The 22,500-nt window shown below is 48.6% G+C and overlaps 1 protein-coding gene across 1 annotated transcript in view; it reads right to left on the bottom strand.

Moving 5' to 3' along the window:
* The window catches only part of LOC132463580 (probable G-protein coupled receptor 158), an 85,890-nt gene that overhangs the window by 50,412 nt on the left and 12,978 nt on the right, over positions 1-22,500 (bottom strand). Inside the window, exon 3 of the mRNA XM_060059850.1 lies at positions 3,666-3,768. Within this exon, the coding sequence (XP_059915833.1) occupies positions 3,666-3,768 (103 nt within the window). The remainder of the gene's footprint in view (positions 1-3,665; positions 3,769-22,500) is intronic.

The raw sequence follows: 22,500 nt of genomic DNA, 5'->3' as shown, positions 1-22,500 counted from the left end.
GAGGTTGCTCTCCACTTTATTACCTCACTTAATTAACTCAGAGTCCAGGTCCATCTGCGTTGAAATCACAAAGCATGTGAGTACACTTGCACACCCGCGTCCGGCGCGCGTTATCTGAGCGAGCGTACACGCGTATGTATTAGCGGATTAGTGGTGGGCTGCTGGCTAGTGGAAGCTGCTGATCACTTCTCTTCCAGGCGGGAACAGCCAAACACCTGCTGCCCACCGCCTCCCTCCGAGGAGACCGGGGGGCTGCTCTCTAGTAGTCCGCTCTTATTTAGTAGATTTCAGACTGTTTTCCTTCAGGTCTTTTGGGAGGGGGGGCAAAAAAAATTAGGACACGATTGAACCAATCTTGAGATTTGATTGCCCAAACGATGCCATCATTCATTGATCCTTTTGTGTGTCTGCGGCTGCTGCACTGCTTGGTGTCGGGAGACGTTGCTCCTGTTCCACTTCTTCTCCAACACCTGGGCTGGATAGCGCTGAGTCAGCCTGATCTCTTACTGTTCTGGTACTGGTATGTTATTCTGCTATTGCCCTGTGATCTGATCACCCAGAAGAACCCAGCACTGTGCTAATGGGGAAATAAAAGAAGGATTGATTTGGTTGATTGACTGAAACCTTTTTCTGATCATGAATAGACAAACAATTATAAACTTAAGCAATTGACTCAATCGACTGATTGATTAATTTATCTTCTTTTTTTATCTTCTCAGTTTAGAGAAAAGTTAGGCACCACAAACCTAATCTATGACCTAATTGTCTGTCTGTCTGTCAAACATATAATATAGATATACATACAGACAGACACATTGCATAATACATAAGGGCCAAGCTTAATCCTCAGCGTTCAGAATTCAGAATGTTACCTGCAATGTGAATGAAACTGTTTTAGAAGCGGGATGTTTTGGAGGCAATATCTATCTTTCCCCATTTGAACATCTTCTGATGCCAATGTGAAGATGTTTTAAAGCTGTCTGACTCGTGGGCTTCAGCTCATCTGCCAATTTTCTGATAAATGTCAGTTGCTGAGGTAATCGAAGCATGGACCTCAAACTCACAGTCACTCCATTACCCTTTGCGATTTGAGTTTGCACTGCAGAAGGGTCTGGAGAAGAGTAATTCATTTATTTCTGCTTCCGATACGTTTTTGCGGGAGCCAATCAACAATCTGGCCATCCCCCTGGCGCGCTATTGGCTGGTTTAACACAATTACAACAGGGAAGCGACGGCAAGCAGCCAATTGCGTACAGAGTCATTTGAACTAGGCCAAAGAAAATGACGGCAGCTTCCCCAGACCAACGTCCAATCTACGATTGAGCTTGGTCTGGCAATAGCCAGGCTACCATTACCCCAGATAAACAAAATGGAGCAGGAGAACTATGCATTCACAATTTATACAGTGTATGTTTATGTACATTATGTACTATGCTGTATAAAGTCAGATTTTTTATCACATTTAAATCCAATATATATATTATAATTGTTACTGTCTTAAGCAAGTACAACTTGGTAATGATTGAGAATGTTGCTAGGAAACAGTGCTGAGTCCCGTCCTGTTTGGTAAAGGAGGGCGGGGGATTAGGCAGCCACTCTGGAAACCTTAGATGGAGACCTCCGTCTCCATCTAATAACGTGCACATGAATAAATATGATTCATGATGCAGACTTGCGTATTTTCTAAGAAATACGCTAACACGAAACCCAATTCAGTCACATCGTCTCCAGGGGCCGTTAGGAGACACAGCATATTAAGCAGAACTTCAATACGGCGGCTCTGCTGTTTGCATATCGCTCCCTTCCATTATCCCTCCTCCCTCCCTCCTTCCATCCTTCCTTCCTTCCTTCCTTCCCTCCCTCCCTCCCTCCCTCCCTCCCTCCCTCCTTCCTTCCTTCCCTCCCTCAGTCCTTCCTCCCTCCCTCCCTCCATTACTCCATCCTTCACTCCCTCACTCCCTGCCTCCCTTCCCTCCCTTCCTCACTCCCTCCTTCCCTCCCTCCTTCCCTCCCGCCCTCCTTCCTCGCCTCCCTCCCTCCCTCCTTGCCTCTCTCCCTCCTTCCTTCCTTCCCTCCCTCCGTCCTTCCTCCCTCCCTCCATCACTCCATCCTTCACTCCCTCCCTCCCTCCCTCCCTCCCTCCCTCCCTGCTTCCCTTCCCACCCTCCCTCCCTCCTCCCCAAGGAAGCTGCTTAGGTCCTTTACTCTTTATTATTTTTACAAATGATCTTCCCTGTGCTACAACAGACACCAATATGGTTACGTACGCAGATGACACAACCTTGTACAGTACGGCCCCTACCTTAAATGATCTAGTAAATACCTTAAATCAGAACCTTGAGAGGGTGTCTCACTGGGTTAAAGATATCAAACTAGTAATGGATGCGGACAAAACAAAATGCATTCTTTTTGGCTCCAGGCACATGCTAGTTGACGACCCTCCTATCAACTATCAATGTCAGGAATAACCATTAGTTTTAAAAAAGCAAAACTACTTGGCGTGCTATTGGAAAGTCAACTGTCATGGTCCGACCATATTGATGGGATTGTAAGGAAAATGGGCAGAGGCTTAGCCATGGTCAGGAAGTGCTCCCCATACTTGACATCTTCACTAATGGGTCAAGTCATACAGTCTCTGTTTTTTTGTCATCTGCATTACTGTCCTATAATATGGTCAGCTGCAACTAAGTCTGACCTGAACAAACGGCAACTTGTTCAGAACAGAGCAGCTAGACTGGTACTTAAATGTTCTTCACGCACTAATGTTTTATTTATGCATTAACGCCTGTCCTGGTTATCTGTCAAACAAAAGCTTCATTCTAGTCTCATTATGTTCTTTAGAACCATTATCTTAAATCAATCACCAGATTACTTTTACAAACAGTTTTTAAAATCAATTAACACATATAATCATAACACAGGATTACCAGTAATGGCTATTTAAAAGCTCCTACACCCAGGACCAATCTCCTCAAACATACAGTTACTTACAGATGTATATCAATCTGGAATCTGTTACCATCTCACATTCACCTCTCACAAAATAAATTGTCATTTTAGATAGTTCTGAAGACACACCTATTGCAGCTGTCCACATGACTGAAACTTTAATCATATTTTGAAATTTACTGTGACCGGTATGACCGGCATTTTAATCTTATGTTGTACTTATTATCTTTTGTATAAAGTTTGGTAATGTATGTATTCTCTATGTTTTATATTGTATGCTCCTATATGGACCCCAGGAAGACCAGCTGCCGCCTCGGTGTCAGCTAATGGGGATCCATTTAATAAACAATAAACAATCTCTCCTTCCCTCCAACTCTCCCTCCTTCCCTCCCTCCCTCCCACAGTTAAGTCATGGTATCACCACATCAGTTCTGTCGTGAGGAATACAAATTATTGAGCATTGGCAAAGAACTTAAATCAACGGCTTTGCTGGTTTTTAAGATTGATAAAAAGAAGGCTTCAAAGGCGGCTTTATTATCTATTCGGCAGATTCATCTGATTGAAATCCAGATTTCAACCACCACATTCTGTTTGTATCGGTATTGCAAATAGACCACTTCTGTAAACATTTGTTTGATATGACATTTAAAGAAAGGTTCCAACTGTTCACTTTCTGGTTTGTTTATTTCCTCTTCCTGCATGGACATGTGACCTACCTGTAAATCCGTTGAGCGCCACTCGGCTGGGGTGGTAGAAACCCTTCCTGCACTGACACTTGTATTTGTCCAACACAAACCCATGGCCCTCGATAGGAGTGCACTAGGGGAGGGGAGAGAGAGACAGAGAGAGACAGAGAGAGAGAAAGAGAGAGAGAAATACAGATTGTAAGTCTCCATTATAGTTTACCAAAGAGCTGTAAAAAGAAAGACAGACATAAGACATAAATACTGACCTACATACACACATACATATGAATACATATATACATGAATAAATAATTACATACATATACACGTACATACATACAGTGATGGGCAGTAGCGTTAGCTGTGAGCTCCTGGTCCAACCTCATATCTCAGGAGGGTGATGGGGACATTGATCTTTTCTAAATCAAATAGTTTTTCAGTGGCACAGCGCTTTTATTGATCGAGATCCGCAGTAGCGATCACGCGAGTTACATTCCCCGATGGTTTCTGAGGCTCAAACACAGGAGAGCCTTCTGCTGGAATCAATTGGAAAATCTGTACCCCCGAACACGGACCATCTGCTCAGGAAGACGTGAGGTGTTCTGTGTGGAGCTGAGAGAAGCACTCCATGACAGGGACATCCCGGACCAATTATTGAGCTGATATTAAGACCATAGTCACACACACGCACACACAGACCACACACACGCACAGGCCAGACACACACAAGCACACACAGACCAAACACACACACACACACACACACAGACTTGACACACGCACCCACACACAGACCAAACACACACAAGCACACAGAGACCAAACACACACACACTCACACACAGACATGACACACGCACGTACACACAGACCAAACAAACACATGCACACACAGACCAAACACACAAACGCACTTACACACAGAGCAGACACACACACGCACACACAGACCAAACACACACACGCACTTACACACAGACCAGACACACAAAGGCGATGGAAGAAGCCAGAAGGAACAGAACAGGTTTATTTTCCGGGTAAACTTTACTTATGAACGGGTGGTTGGTCTTTTAATACACCTGTGGATCTGGCATGGTTCAATCTGGTGCGTGGTGTAAGTTAAAACCTCAGGTTAGTGTTTCAGAAATTATATAATGAACAATTGAACTGAACAAAACTAAGCTTCTGATGTAGTGCACTTCTTTTGCTATGTTTTGTATCTTAGCATTTCCTTTGGGGAAGCTTCTGTGTAGTGAAGCTTCATTTTACCAGTACCTGGTAGCTTAGCTCACTACACTAAGCAAATAGCTTGCCAAACACTGCATTCATACCGACATATATACATACAAACATGCACATGCCTACATACATAAATACATACATACACACATACATGGTGTTCAAATGTATCTATACAACCACCTGATGCTGCCGTTTCAATTCCATTCCAAAAGCTTTATGGCACGACTATTGTTGTGAACAGTATTACCGATGCATTATTTATCTTTATTTTTTGTACCTGATGGATGTATGTTTTATTTCCCTACGACGGTTTTGTATGTTGTTGCATAATCGTTTAAAAAAATATATATATCTAAAAGAATTATATATATATATATTTTTTTATTTCTTATACGTTGGTAGCCTGGTCAAGGCTGGGCCCTATTCATCATCATCATCATCATCATCATCATCAACCTTTTATTATTAGACTCAAGGTCCATTTAAAAACATACAATACAAGAAATGGACAACACACACATAAATAAGAATAAAAACAATTGTTGTTAAGGCGGCCGCCTTAACCATACAGTGCTGGGGGAAACACTGCTAGAGTTTCCTGATGCCCCATTAATCCAGGCTTGGGACCGGCACTTAGTTGTGCTGGCTTGGTTAGGCTAAACTATAAACATATATTACAAAGATTCCAACTAAATAAAGCCACATACACACTACAGAACCAAATCTGAAATATAGGCCTATAGTAGGCTAGTCCAACAAAAATATTGAACAAATTCGTTTTAAGAGATTTTTTTATTTTATAAACTATACTCTAGTCTAGCCCATATATTTTGTGTTCAAAATGTTGGTAGTTTGAGTTTGAGGAAAAGTCAAAATGCCATTTGGCAACCTAACATGTATACAGGCTTACCATTAAATATTCATCACGATTTTATTGAAAAGGCATTTGGCGCGCCTTGCAAAGTCATTGACAATGTGCGTGTGCTCGTTCACTCTCAATTGAAAACCAGGCCAATGATCGGCCATACATCTGCTCTGATTGTGATTAGACCAGCCCAGTTTCAATCGGGCCGCTGATCGAAAGGTTTTATGGGCCGGTCAGAACAATATATATCTTAAAAAAAAAGTGTCAGGGCTTTCTGCTCAAATAGCACGTCGGCCGACTGGGAAAATGCCCGGCATGCCCGATGGCCAGTCCGTCCCTGCACTATGACATAGATACATACTTAAATACATACATACACTGCTATATACATACAAACATCCATCCATCCATCCATCAATCCATAAACACACACACACACAGGCACGCTTGACGCACGCATGCACGCACAAACACACAAGCACACAAATACATACATACATACATACCTACATACATACATACATACATACATACATGCATACATACATACATACATACATACATACATACATACATACATACATACATACATACATACATACATACATACATACATACATACATACATACATAAACTACGACATACATTCAAACATATATAGCAATAGAGATGCACATTAAAGAGAGAGAGGGAAAAGCTATCACACATTTAGAGTTCCCATCTATCTTCTTTCCAAGTGTTTTGGGGAGTGTGGGGGAGTGTGGCGTGTGTGTGCCTGCCAGCCAATGAGACGCAGGGAGAGGTGTTATGGTGTGAATCTCAAATGGTGTTTAAAGACAGGAGGTTGTGATGGAGAGGCTGAATCAGCCCAGGGCTGTGCTATTAATGCATTGGGACAGAAGAGGCAGGCGCCAAAGAACGGTTAAACATAGTGCTAGCTGGGTTTAACGTTACCTAAGTTTGACAGTGTTTTGTTTCCCCGATAACTAGGTTTCATAGTAGTCAGGGGAAAACCTTTAAACACAGACAGACAGTCGTTGAGCCAGGCAGATGGAAAGACAGAAAGACAGGCAGACGGAATAAAAAACGGACTAAAACACAAATAGCCATAGTCACACATCAAGACAACACAAACAAGAGATGTATGACATACACACAAAAGGAGCTCAGAATTTTTTTTAAATCGCCGTGCATATGGTCAGATGCAACGCACATGGCGCTACCGATATTCCACTGCAGTGGATGTATGTCGTTAAACCAGCGTCTCTGGGACAGAAAAATAACAGCTGGAGTGTTTTTCTTCCTACGCCTCATCGGCTTAGACGCCATACTGTCAACAAAGCTTTTTTTAGCTTTATATAACGTAATTTAGCAAATAATGAACGACAAGAAGCCATGTAGGTTTAGCTCGGAAGGCTAATCAAGTCCCAGTGTGGTTAAGATACGATAAAGGCATGAAAATAGAGGCAAGGATGTGTGCTGGGAAGCAAAGTAAATCACACACAATTATTGTGTACATTTAGAAATCCTTCATCTACATGATAATTGTTCAATTAAATGTTGCTATATAATATGATTATTATTAATATCATTATAACTGTGTTTTGGCTATACTTTGCCTGATATTTGTATATCTTTGATGTTGTTTTTTAAAGTGTTTTTTTATATGGGTTTTGGAACATTTTGATGTTGATTTTGGTATGTTTTTTATAATGTTTTTGGTACATTTTTGATGTCTCCGGTTTTAGCATTAAGAGTCAAAAGGAATTTAATGTTATTCATGTCCACCTCCTCCCTTTCCCTGCTGCAGCGTCGCTTCAATGGAGAGTAAAGAGCGAGAGGGAGAACAAGACCACAACTGAACACTAAGAGGATGCCTTCCTGAAAACAGATGCAGTGTCTTTGTATTCAGTCTACATACATGGATGTTGACCGTTTTTTTAATTTCACATCTCACCAAAGAAATACATTTCAACCCCTTAAGATAGCAATAGAATAGAGTCTGACGACACAATGCCTCAACATCTACAGCAATGTCTTCAAATCATACTGCTGTGTCTTAAAATTTGTGCTTTTGTCCTAATCACCAGCCAAGGTGAATCCTGCTGCTCTCAAACCATGTCCACACACATACACACACACACACACACACACACACACACAGACACACACACACACACACACACACACACACACACATACACACACACACACACACACACACACACACACACACACACACACACACACACACACACACACACACACACACACACACACAAACACACACACACACACACACACACACACACACACACACACAGACACACCGCAAACACACAGCTTCTGCCCTCCTGTTTCTTCACAGCCTTTATGCTGTTATTGCCTTGTTTGTGGTATTTGGTTGTCATTGTAATCTTTCATCACATTATAACCTCTTCCTTTGTAAACAGTTGTGCCTTGTTCTGTGTGGGAAGACCTATTGAAATCTATTCTATTGTAGATATGAGGTCTGGAGACTGGTTCTACTCTACTGTCAGGGACCAGCTGAAGGCCTGTGAGGACCGGGGCCCGGGCCAGCACGTCTCCCCCTGTGGGACCCCTAGAGTAGGGGGGTGGAGGGAGGGGAGGGGGCCCCCCGAGTAGGGGGGTGGAGGGAGGGGAGGGCCCCGCAGGAGCCAGACAGACTCAGTCAGACTTCAAACCAGAAAGTAAGAATGAAAAATTATTGAAAGAAAGACAGGAAGAAAGAAAGTAAGTATGATTAAATACATGCAGAAAAAAAGTAGAACGTAACAGAAAGAAGCCCAAAAAAAATGGAACAAAAGGGAAGCAGAGAGCGAGAGTGAAGTGGAACACAAGGACGGAATATTAATAACACATCACATCCGGCCAGCAGTGGGGGGCCACGTCATTGGCAGGGGGAAAATGATTCTGATCATCATTCTCCTCACACACATGCAAACACACGCACACATACACACACACACACACACACACACACACACACACACACACACACACACACACACACACACACACACACACACACACACACACACACACACACACACACACACACACATTCATCCAAACAGAAACACACGCACACACTCACACATATTCACAAACACACACACAAACACAAACAAACACACAACTTCAAGCACGTTCAAGGACACATAGACAGATTTGCACTTATAGATACTCAACCAGGAGCTCTTTTAATCAACAAACACAAACAATCATGCACAAATGTGCCTATGCACACATGCATATATTTCATTTTGTGACACACACACACAAACATGCACATGTATTTTATATGTAAACACACTGTCACACACAAAAAGGCACAAAAATATACAAAAATATACACAAACATAAATACACTCACACATAAAGAAACACAGACACACACACACACACACACACACACACACACACACACACACACACACACACACACACACACACACACACACACACACACACACACACACACACACACACACATACACACACACAAACAAGTGCTCACAAATACATGCACACGCAGATACATACCGAAGAGCAGACACAATTACACAGACTCATACAGTATCTATACACACAGAAAACACACACTCACACTCCTACACACAAGCACATACACACAGAAGCGCACACAGCCACAACCGCACACACCCTCACACACAAACACAGTTATTTGCTGTGTGCTGGTAAAAGTACCATCATTTATAATGAACGACAACATCTATCGACACCAACAACAGATTAGACACCTTCAAATGTTTTCCTGGGAATGATGGATCAATGCGTTCTGCTGGGAGATGAGTCCCCTTGACGGGGGGTAGAATAGGACAGGGTTCTGTGATGCATCTCAGTTGGGCCGATCTCTTCTAAAAATTTTGACTTTTTACGATGTTCAGGGGCAGAATTAGTCTAGAAACTATTAGTCTTAACCACATCACTTCTGTGTCCGGCATTAACTGCATTAAATATTATGTTTCAATGAATGCAAACTTGATCTTCAGTGTCTGTGTTATGATAGTAATTGTTCTTGGTGGCGAGATCCCCCATGCACCTGCTGCACTAAATCCACACTAAACACTTTCTGATCCATCCCTACAATGACAAACTATGGAACTTTTCAGCCAATACAAATACATTGCCCACCTTTTATTTGATTAATAAAAGATGCACAAGCTACCCATCATTCATCGTAGCTATTGGTGACAAGCAGCACCAAACTACTCCCACATTGTGAGACGGGGAAGGTTAGAGGTTAACACGCTGTCCTTATCGTAGGTTATCTACTGTATCGTTTTTGGTATTATTTAATGTTGAATGGCATTCAATTACATTTAAATGTGTCAGTCAGTCAGTCAGTCAGTCAGTCTGTCTGTCTGTCTGCCTGCCTGCCTGCCTGCCTGCCTGCCTGTCTGTCTGTCTGTCTGTCTGTCTGTCTGTCGGTCTGTCGGTCTGTCTGTCTGTCTGTCTGTCTGTCTGTCTGTCTGTCTGTCTGTCTGTCTGTCTGTCTGTCTGTCTGTCTGTCTGTCTGTCTGTCTGTCTGTCTGTCTATCTACTTTCCTTGCTGTTTTCCTCTCATGGTTGCATTGAGTCCAACCAGCAGCCTCCAGTGATCCATTCCATAGAGTGAACACCACCTTCAGGAGAACTCACTAAACAAGCAGCCAGAGACTTCCCCCGGAGCCAAGACAGTACTGCTGTTACTGCAGTCCCAGTGTTATCTGCTGCTACAACCCTTTATAGAAGACACCAAAAGGATAGAGGGAGACAGGCATATAGTGAGGGAGAAAGGGAGAGAGAGCACTCTCTGTTCCTTAGGGATCTATCAATACAATGAAAACATTAAACCTGAAAAGCATTTAAATTACTCTGTCCCTAGAGTCTGGACTTGGTTGGCCACAGGAGACCCCAATAATAATAAATATATATATATATCCACATATCCGAGGAAACAATGGCTTCAGCCTCCACCACCACCTCTCTATCTGTCTATCTATCTATCTATCTATCTATCTATCTATCTATCTATCTATCTATCTATCTATCTATCTATCTATCTATCTATCTATCTATCTATCTATCTATCTATCTATCTATCTATCTATCTATCTATCTATCTGTCTGTCTGTCTGTCTGTCTGTCTGTCTGTCTGTCTGTCTGTCTGTCTGTCTGTCTGTCTGTCTGTCTGTCTGTCTGTCTGTCTGTCTGTCTGTCTGTCTGTCTGTCTGTCTGTCTGTCTGTCTGTCTGTCTGTCTGTCTGTCTGTCTGTCTGTCTGTCTGTCTGTCTGTCTTTCTGTCTGTCTGTCTGTCTGTCTGTCTGTCTATCTATCTATCTATCTATCTATCTATCTATCTATCTATCTATCTATCTATCTATCTATCTATCTATCTATCTATCTATCTATCTATCTATCTATCTATCTTGGGCATCCGTGGCATACTGGTGAAGGAGTTGGACTGGTAACTGGAGGGTGGCCAGTTCGAATCCCGAACCTCCACGGATGAGGTGCCCTTGAGCAAGGCACCTGAAACCCCCACCTGCTCCCCGGGCGCTGCACCGCGGCAGCCCACTGCTCCGGTAGTGCCGGTGTGCCCCCATGTGTGTAACTGCATGTGTGTACCTGTGTGTGCACCTGTATTTGTGTACCCCACGTGTGTGGACCTCTGTGTGTGCCCCCTTGTGTGTAAATGCATGTGTGTACCTGTGTCTGCACCTGTATTTGTGTACCCCACATGTGTGGACCTCTGTGTGTGCCCCCTTGTGGGTAAATGCATGTGTGTACCTGTGTGTGCACCTGTATTTGTGTACCCCACGTGTGTGGACCTCTGTATGTGTATGTGTTCACCGGCTACCCGGATGGGTCAAATGCAGAGAAAGAATTTCCCCCTAAAAAGGGATGAATAAAAGACTTATCTTATCTATCTATCTATCTATCTATCTATCTATCTCTCTCTCTCTCTCTCTCTCTCTCTCTCTCTCTCTCTCTCTCTCTCTCTCTCTCTCTCTCTCTCTCTCTCTCTCTACACACACACACACACACACATATGCACATGCATACATACACAAATACACTTCTCAGCCAACTAAAAGCCAGTGCATGCTGGGAGCACGACAACCTCTTTCCCTCCAACAGAAAAGAGGAGTTCTCCTCTTATGGGGAGAGGTGGCCAATCTGAGGGCCTTACCTCCTCGATTCCTCCTACCCCTCTCTCAGTGTCTGGTTCCACAAGTACAAGGGGAGACGAGGTCAACAGAACGAGCGCTGAATTCACACATTCTCCATGGGGTCTGGTTGTTGCCACAACCCTGCCGCCGTTGCTATTATGCCGGCGGATAAATGACTCTTGCGCTGCCCTGAAGTAGCCTAATTACCCGTAGGTGTGGTTTGAGCATAACGTGCAATCAACCAATGAGAGGGCCATCTCCTATCCCCCTTAAGAGCCATGAGTGCATTTGAACCTGACGAGTTGATATTTTGACAGCGCGTCTCCAATGAGACAGATGCATAACCACATGAATTTCAAACTTCAAATGTCTCAGTTTATGGCCAAATAATATGCCCTAATTCACACATGGAATAGCGTTTTCTTCGACAACTTCCGAAATACTGAGTCATCATGTAAATTGCGGCAAAGAAAACTTAACACACATGATATGCGGACCTGTGGCCACAACTTTGTGTCTATTTAATGATATGCGGCAATACATAACACACATCGTTTCTTAACAGTATTGTATACTGTGACAACCCGCTCCCCACCCGGGGGAACCGCGGGGTAGTGGTCGACGGGGTATACCGCCTTCACCCACCAGTCGGCAGCAGAGCGTGCGTCAGCACCCGGCGCAATCACCGGGATGCAACGCACCTGGCCGGGGGGGGGGAGAGTCGGCATAAAAGACGATCGTGGACGCACACCGGGGGGAACAAGAAGGACCAGCAAAGAACCAGTCGATAGCTGAGAGTCTCACGGAGGCCACCATTGACAGTATTTGCATTGCCTTGTACCCTTTCGCCGAATAAACGCCGACTTCGGCTTACCCTGGAAACTGAGTGTGGTGCATTCCGTGTGAGTTAGAAACATTCGTGAACCGGGCTGCCACATATGGTGGAGGATGCGGGCATCGATCCCGCTACATCTCGCACGGTAACGTACCCCCTCGATCCACCATGCAGAACCCCGACGGCACCGCCGCTCCCACGGTTGTTCAGAGACAACTACAGCTCCAGGCACAGGCGGCCGCGTTACAGCGGGAGACGGCGGAAAGTCTCGCTCTGCTCCGCGAAGCGGTGGTCCGACTCACGCAGCATGCCGTCCGCGACGCGACGCCAGCCGCGCCGACAGCCGCTCCGACCAGCCGGCTCACCAAACTCGGACCGGACGACGATGTCGAGGCGTACCTGGAGGTGTTTGAGAGGACCGCCCGGAGGGAGAGCTGGCCGGCGGAACAGTGGGCCCACATCATCTCGCCCTTCCTCACCGGTCCCGCGCAACAGGCGAGCCAGGATTTACCACCCGAGGACGCCGATCAGTATCCAGCGCTCAAGCAGGCCATACTGGCCTACTACGGGCACAACCTCGCGGCCCGCGCCCAACGGTTTCACGACTGGCGGTTCGACATCCACGGTGCGGTGCGGACCCAGATCGCCCAGCATGGGCGGCTAGTAAGGAGGTGGCTGGCCACGGGTGAGGGACCCTGCCCGGTGGATCGGGTACTCATTGATAACACCGTCCGCCAGCTGCCGGCCGACGCCCGGAGGATCCTGGCCCACCACCATCCCGAGACGGTAGACGACCTGATCCGGCAATTGGAGAACTGGCAGGTAGCCCAGCAACTCAGCGCCAGTCCCCGGACCAACCTGCGGCCGACCGAGAACCGACGAGACCGGAGGGGGCCCCTGACGGCATCGCGGACACCACCACCGGAGCCGCCGGTCGTGTCCCGGGAGGGTCGAGAAGCGAGACGGTGCTACGCCTGCGGTCAGCCGGGGCATTTGGCACGAGACTGTCCCGGGGACAGAGACGTGTCGATGCCATCGGCCTATGCGGACGAGGGCACGCACCGGCCCTGTATGTTGGCCACCTGTTGGGCACAGGGGGTAGCCGGGTCCCCGACTATCCCAGCACGGGTTATGACCCAGGACACACAGGCCCTCCTGGACACGGGTAGTGTGGTGACCCTCCTTCGTCCCGAACTAGCGGGGGGGAAGGGTGGGGAGCCTATGGAGGTGGCCTGTGTACACGGGGATACCCGGACCTATGGGTCATGCCATGTGGTCATCCGGACCCCCTACGGGGTGTTCACAGCCCGGGCGGGGATCGTACCCCACCTACCGGTACCCCTTCTTATCGGGAGGGATTGCCCGATTTTCCACAGACTCTGGGATCCGGAGCGGGAAAATCGGGTAAGGAGAGAGCCTGCTCCCCGAGCGGGGAGGAAGGTGAGTCCGGCGTATGGGGCCATCCGGATACCGGCGACCCAGGAGGAGGCATCGGCAGAGGACACCGGGCCGGAAGGGGACGGACCCTCGCCACCGGGATCTCCGACCCCCTCGGGAGGGCGCGCTTCTGGACCACAGCGGCCCGGACCCGACACATCGGATACCCTGACGGTGCCAGATCTGAACGACCCACCCGAGGACGCCGAGAGTTCCCCTCTCACCGAGCTTTCGGACTTCCTACCGGGGGGGGGGGGGTAGGAACCACTCGGCCGGGCTAGTTCGCTAACGCCCAGCTGCAGGACGACGCCCTCAAACACGCCTGGAGCCATGTCCTCGCACACGACGGACAGACCCGGGACTCGGTGAGTTGCCTACCACACCCACACTTTAGCACCAGGGGGGCCCTGCTATACCGGGTGGTGGAAAGGGACGGGGCGGTGACCGAACAATTAGTGGTCCCTCGGACGTATGTCAGCAAGGTGCTGTATATGGCCCACACGCACCTCCTGGGAGCCCACTTGGGCATGGACAAAACCCGGGATCGGGTCTTGGCGAGGTTTTACTGGCCAGGGGTGAAAAGGGACGTAGAACGTTACTGCCAAACGTGCCCGGAGTGTCAGCGGGCAGCTCCTCGCCCCTCGGCTAGGAATCCACTTATTCCCATGCCCATCATAGAGACTCCCTTCGACAGGATAGCTCTGGACATTGTGGGACCCCTCCCCAAGACCAGCAGGGGACACCGGTACATCCTGGTGCTGGTAGACTATGCAACCCGGTACCCTGAAGCTCTACCCCTGCGCGCGGCCACCGCTAAGGCGGTAGCGAGGGAGCTCATGCTTCTGTTTAGCCGGGTGGGGATAGCACGGGAAGTACTGACGGACCAGGGGTCGTGTTTTATGTCTCGTGTCCTAAAAGAACTGCTCAGACTTCTCCAGGTCAAACAGCTCCGGACGTCGGTGTATCACCCCCAGACGGACGGCCTGGTGGAACGGTTTAACAAAACTTTAAAACAGATGCTGAAAAAGGCCATGGACACAGACGGGAAGAACTGGGACCAGCTGTTGCCCCATGTACTGTTCGCGGTGCGGGAGGTGCCCCAGGCTTCTACGGGTTTCTCCCCGTTCGAGCTCCTGTACGGGAGGAGGCCTCGGGGAATCCTGGATCTCGCCAAGGAGACCTGGGAGAGTCAACCGTCACCCCACCGCACCGTGGTGGAACACGTAGAACAGGTGAGGGACCGTATGGCCCAGGTCTGGCCCATCGTCCGGGAACATCTCGGGCGTGCCCAGCAGGCCCAGGCGAGGGTCTACAATCGGGGAGCCCAGCTGCGCGTCTTCCGGCCTGGGGAGCTGGTGCTGGTCCTGGTCCCGACGGCAGAGTGCAAGTTCTTGGCCAAATGGCAGGGGCCATACGAGGTGGTCGAGAGAGTTGGAGAGGTAAATTACCGAGTGCGGCAACCAGGGAGGCGTAAGCCTACCCAACTGTACCATGTGAACATTTTGAAGCAGTGGAAGGGGGGGGGAATCCGCCCGGTCCGGCACCCCTGGGGTTGGTGGCCCGACGAGAGGTTCCGGTGGTTCCGGTAGGAGAGGACCTCAGCCCGGCCCAGAAGCAAGACCTCGCTGACCTGGTCCTGCAACACCAGGACGTCTTCTCCGAGCTCCCGGGTCGGACCTCGGTGTTCCAGCATGACATCCGGACGGCACCTGGAATAAAGGTGAGAGTTCCGCCCTACAGAGTCCCGGAGGCCAGACGGGCGGCGATCCAGGAGGAGGTGGCCCGGATGCTGCAGCTGCACGTCTTTGAGGAGTCCCGCAGCGCCTGGTCTAGTCCAGTCGTCCTTGTGCCCAAACCTGACGGGAGTTACAGGTTCTGTAATGACTTCCGACGGCTGAACGAGGTCTCCGACTTCGACGCCTATCCCATGCCCAGGGTGGACGACCTGATCGAGCGACTGGGGCCTGCCCGGTATCTCACCACCCTGGACTTGACCAAGGGATATTGGCAGGTACCCTTGACCAAGTCCGCCAGGGAGAAGACGGCGTTCGCGACCCCGGGGGGTCTGTTCCAGTACACCGTTCTCCCCTTCGGAGTCCATGGAGCCCCAGCAACCTTTCAACGGATGATGGACCAGATCCTGCGGCCGCACCAGGCCTACGCCGCCGCCTACATAGATGACATCATCATCCACAGCGACAGCTGGGATGTCCACATCCAACAGCTGAGGGCCGTACTGGGCGAGCTACGGAAGGCGGGTCTCACCGCCAATCCGGCCAAATGTCGCCTCGGGTTGGAGGAGACGGCCTACCTGGGCTTTCAGGTGGGTCGGGGAAACGTCAGGCCCCAGGAGAGCAAGGTGGCTGCCATCAGGGACTGGCCCCGACCAACCTCCAAAAAGCAGGTAAAGTCGTTCTTAGGGCTGGTCGGGTACTATCAGCGGTTCATACCCGGCTTCGCCACCCTGGCCAGCCCTATGAACGACCTGACCCGAAAGACATTGCCAGACCGGATCCGGTGGACGGAGGCGGCCGAGAAGGCCTTCGAGTCGCTCCGGGGAGTTATGAGCTCCAAACCGGTGCTCATAACCCCAGACTTTACTTCCCCCCTCATAGTGCACACCGACGCCTCGGAGGTGGGGCTGGGGGGAGTCCTGTCCCAGGTCCGGGCTGGAGAGGAGCACCCCGTCACCTATATCAGCCGGAAGCTCCTTCCCAATGAGAGGAATTACTCGACCGTGGAGAAAGAGGCCCTGGCCATCAAATGGTCGCTGACTAAACTCCGATACTACCTCCTAGGTCGGGAGTTCACCTTGGTCACCGTTCACGCCCCGCTGAAATGGATGGCCAGCGCCAAGGACTCCAACGCCAGGGTGACGCGGTGGTTCCTGGCCCTCCAGGACTTTCGTTTCAGGGTGGACCACCGACCTGGCAAAGAGCACGCGAACGCCGACGCCTTGTCACGCCGGGATGCCTGCCTGGGCTGGGTTCCCGGGGACCGGAGGCCTCATCTAACGGGGAAGGGATGTGACAACCCGCTCCCCACCCGGGGGAACCGCGGGGTAGTGGTCGACGGGGTATACCGCCTTCACCCACCAGTCGGCAGCAGAGCGTGCGTCGGCACCCGGCGCAATCACCGGGATGCAACGCACCTGGCCGGGGGGGGGGGGAGAGTCGGCATAAAAGACGATCGTGGACGCACACCGGGGGGAACAAGAAGGACCAGCAAAGAACCAGTCGATAGCTGAGAGTCTCACGGAGGCCACCATTGACAGTATTTGCATTGCCTTGTACCCTTTCGCCGAATAAACGCCGACTTCGGCTTACCCTGGAAACTGAGTGTGGTGCATTCCGTGTGAGTTAGAAACATTCGTGAACCGGGCTGCCACAATACATTATCGTTATTGACTTGTGTTCCTAATAAGCATGTGTTCCCCCGTTAATGTACATTGCCTTGGACTGTATTATGCGTTACATGTTTAGTTTACGTGTTTTAACAGATGGATGCACACATGCACGCCGCGCCCGCATTCATTCATTCTTTTTAACACTCACTCGCGGTAAAACTATGTTTTCTCACGATCAAATACTCATCAATCCTAAAAGTTATGAGCTTGTACACGATGTCTGTGTCAAGAGAATATGTGTTTGCTGATGCATTGATATAAATACAACTTATTACCGCCTTATCAGCTTTTCTTTCCCAAATAATTTAACCAACGTTATCATTTACCCTTAAACAAGATTTTGTTTTGGAAGGCTGGGATATAGCCTGCTCGAGTTTATCATTGTTATTATTATTTTTACACAAGGCATAGCCTACTAATATTCATTCATGCAGCCCCTATGGAAGAAATATTGATGTTCCGACCTGCCATGGTACATCAAAATAGTAACACCAACTGCGCTATCTGCTAGTGCACTTGGTATTTGTCGGTTAGTTGCACGACTGCTAGTGCACTAGGTATTTGTCGGTCAGTTGCGCAACTGCTTTATCGATCTAGCACCATATATCATTTGCGCCAGAACACGCCTCTACCTCTTCGCCAACACGCCTCTCAGGGCACAAGTTTAGTGCCGCAGGTTTGCTGCAGGGGAAAATCGGCTTAGCGCCGGGGGCAAACTAGCAAAGATACATGCGTCGGTGTAGAAAGTCAATTGCGCTGGATGCAAGATAGGGCCCATCATGTCTAGTAAAAATGAAACCTAAGATTGATGTTGTCCCATACCTGGAGTGATATATATATATAAATATGACAGTGTGATGGTGACAACAGTTTGCATACTTTCCAAGTCCACAGTGTTTATGGCACTCAGGAGTCAAATCTATTTTATTCGTAGAGCACTCATCTCAGTTACGGTCCCCGAGTGCTTTGCTCATTTTATACAGCTCCCCATTACCCCTTAAGAAATTTACAGTTTTATGGTGACAGTACGTCACACCGCTAAACTGGGTTTAACTTTACTGAAGTAACATTCTCGTTAAGGATCGCTTATGATGCTGTTTTTATGCTACATATTTGGCTCAGAAAAGGAGAAAGCTCCCTAGTCAGAATGACATGGAAGAGCAAAGTACACATAAATAACCTGTCCTCCTTCTGTCAACCGTCAACCATCATTTCATTCACAGGAAAATGTGCGTGTATCTGTGCATGTTTGATTGTTTGTGGACTTGTGAGCTTTCGCATATGTGTGTGTGCATCTGCTTGCATGTGTGTGTACAACTTGAGAATCCATATTATCACAGACCAGCGCATCATGGCCGTCGCGTTAACGCCACCACACAGAGGACAGAGAGGCCTCCATCATCTTACCCTAACACAGACACCAAGAGAGAGAGGCTCTCACCACGAGGGCGCCTCCATCGTCTAACCCTAACACGGACACCAAGAGAGAGGCTCCCACCACGAGGGCGCCTCCATCATCTAACCCTAACACGGACACCAAGAGAGAGAGGCTCTCACCACGACGGCGCCTCCATCATGAGTTTCACTTGGTGGGAGTAAACGTCTCCTTAAGATGTCTGCCACACAGCCCGTCCTATGGCTGCTCCCATAGGGCCTCTTCATCCCTCCTTCTGAGGCCCACAGACCAGGAATGTAATGGAGGATTACTGACGTACACATGAGGACACTAGAAGAGGGATCAGAGATCAGTCCCACGCCCTACAGTATACAGTTCAGTACAGTATTAGTGCCGTCCACAACCGCCACTTGGGCAGGGAATAAAACACTAGAATGTAAAAAGTAGGAAAACATTGCAAAGAAACCCAAACAAAATGTGTTTTATATAATAAATAATAAGGAATACATGTATACAAATGAAAGAGATCACTCTCCACCAGATCACTGGTTGGTGAGAGTTTATCAATGTAATGTGTACATGTGAAGATTAGCATAAAGGGCTTTAAATTGCGAGAGCGAGAGGGAGAGAAAGAGAGAGAGAGAGAGAGAGAGAGAGAGAGAGAGAGAGAGAGAGAGAGAGAGAGAGAGAGAGAGAGAGAGAGAGAGAGAGAGAGAGAAAGGGAGAGAGAAATTAGTAAGGAAAATTATGGAGAAAAAATTTACAGGAACAGGAAACCGCAAGATGAAAGACGAGAAAGAAAGACTAAATAAAACGGCAGATGAGTATTGTTGTGTATGTGCATGCATGTGTGTGTGTGTGTGTGTGTGTGTGTGTGTATGTGTGTGTGTGTGTGTGTGTGTGTGTGTGTGTGTGTGTGTATGTGTGTGTGTGTGTGTGTGTGTGTGTGTGTGTGTGTGTGTGTGTGTGTGTGTGTGTGTGGGGGGTGACGCACTCATGATGTCACTGCAGATGATGCTTATTATCAGGGCTGTCTCTTTCAAGGTCTTTATCACCATAGTTCACACACACACACACACACACACACACACACACACACACACACACACACACACACACACACACACACACACACACACACACACACACACACACACACACACACACACACACACACACACACAAAGATTCACATGCTCACGCAAACAAACAAAATCACACACAAACCCTAACACAGATTCCAATGGGCATGCAAACACACATGCACAACCATACCCATATACAGATACCAACATGGACACACGTGCATGAAAACACACACACACACAGACATATAGATTTGCATGGAAACAGACATATCCAAAATGCTTACTTCAGACCATCTGACCATCACTGTACAGTACTGCTCTGATTATATAAGATCCATGTGAGGCTGCTTCTCTACTACCGTCATCCATAATGCATGAGGTCTACTATTTGCTTCATGGAGATTAAACACACTCACACACTCCCTTCCTTCTTCCTGCTGCCAGACTGTTTCTGGGCAGAACAGAGCAGCAAGAAAAGCAGTGCATGAGGAATCGGGAAATACTGTTCAGTATGAAGCGCCGGTTTAACGGGAGATACGACTGAAAATATGTGTGTTTGTGGGGATTTTCATTAATGATATGTAGAAAGTGAAGGTGGTGTTGAAAACTATTGAAGGGGTGAAATTGATATGGGTTAAATGGTAATTATTTAAGAGATAAGGATTGTAATTGTGATGGTGGTGATGATGCAGATGAACATGATGACGAGGATGTTGGTGGTATGATGATGATGCTGGTGATGGTGGCAGTGAGGATAGGGGTGATGGTGGTGATGAAGATGAAGATGATAATGAGGATGTCGGTGGTATGATGATGGTCAGGATGGTTGCAGTGAGGAAGGGGTGGTGGTGGTGATGAAGATGATGGTAATGCTGCAGCTGCTGTTGATGATGATGATGAATGATGATGAACGATGATGATAAAGCCGAAGACGAAAATTGATTAAAGGTATAATATGCACGATTTCAGCATTGAAATATCAAAAAAAGACTGGACCAATGTTATATACGTCATGTTACATGGATCAGGACCTCTAGCCAACCACATCCACACGTTAACAACTTTAAATACACCTGGGAAAAAACCTGCAATGGTCCTTTTAGCAAGAAGCGCAACTAACATTAGTAGAGTTAACACAATTATTGCAGAATTAGACACATTAACAACTATTAAACAAGAACAAGGGTATTCACGAGCAGAGTTTCTCTGTTTTCACTAGATACACGGGATGAAGAAGAACAGGACATCTTCACCCCATTCTTTATCCTGTTATCTCCTGAACAGTGCACCGTGCTTTGTGACGCTGATTGGCTGAAGGAGTTTTTCTGTCAAGGTCGTACTCCCGCCCACTGACAGATGTGGGTAGCGTGAGGTCCAGACTGGTCCGTGTAGCGACACAATGTGACGTCAGGTGATCAGGCTCCATGCTACACCCCCTCTATCTAACAGGCCCCTATAGCTGCTCTATGCTAAAAGCTGCTCCTCCCCTGGTCCTTCAACAGCCTGCAGCAGCACTCACCAACGACGGAGCACACGGAGAACTACAACACACAAAACATCTACAGGAGACTGGGGAGACAGGGGGAGATGGGGGAGACAGGGGGAGACGGGGGGGTGAGGGGGGAGACAGGGGGAGACAGGGGGAGATGGGGGGGAGAGGGGGGAGACTGGGGGAGACAGGGGGAGACAGAGGAGACAGGGGGAGACAGGGAAGACAGGGGGAGACAGGGGGAGACGGGGGGAGAGGGGGGAGACTGAGGAGAGGTGGGAGACAGGGGGAGACATGGGAGACAGGGGGAGACATGGGAGACATGGGAGACATGGGAGACAGGGGGCGATGGGGGGAGAGGGGGGAGACTGGGGAGACAGGGGAGACATAGGAGACAGGGAGAGACAAGGGAGACAGGGGAGAGTGGGGATGGGCGGGAGACGTGGGAGACAGGGGAGACATGGGAGACAGGGGGAGACAGGGGGAGACAGGGGGAGACGGGGGGAGACTGGGGAGACTTGGGAGAGGCAGGAGACAGTGAGAGACAGGGGGGACGGTGGGAGACGGGGGGACATGAGGGGAGACAGGGAAAACGAGGGGGACGGGGGGAGGGGGGACACAGGGGTAGACAGGGGTAGACAGGGAGAGACAGGGGAGACAGGGAGAGACAGGGGACACAGGGGGAGACGGGGGGACACGGGGAGGGACAGGGGGAGACGAGGGGGACGGGGGGAGGGGGGAGACAGGGAGAGACAAGGGGAGACAGGGGAGACAGGGGAGACGGTTGGAGATGGGGGGAGACTGGGGGGAGAGGAGGAGACAGGGGGGAGGGGGGAGATGGGGGAGGTGATCCCTCGTAGCCCAGGGCTGTTCTATGCTAGTGATGAGCAGTCACATTAAGGAGATC

The sequence above is a fragment of the Gadus macrocephalus genome, chromosome 8 (assembly GCF_031168955.1).
Source record: "Gadus macrocephalus chromosome 8, ASM3116895v1".
In the NCBI taxonomy this organism is placed as follows: domain Eukaryota; kingdom Metazoa; phylum Chordata; class Actinopteri; order Gadiformes; family Gadidae; genus Gadus; species Gadus macrocephalus.
This window is presented reverse-complemented; position numbering and strand designations above follow the sequence as displayed.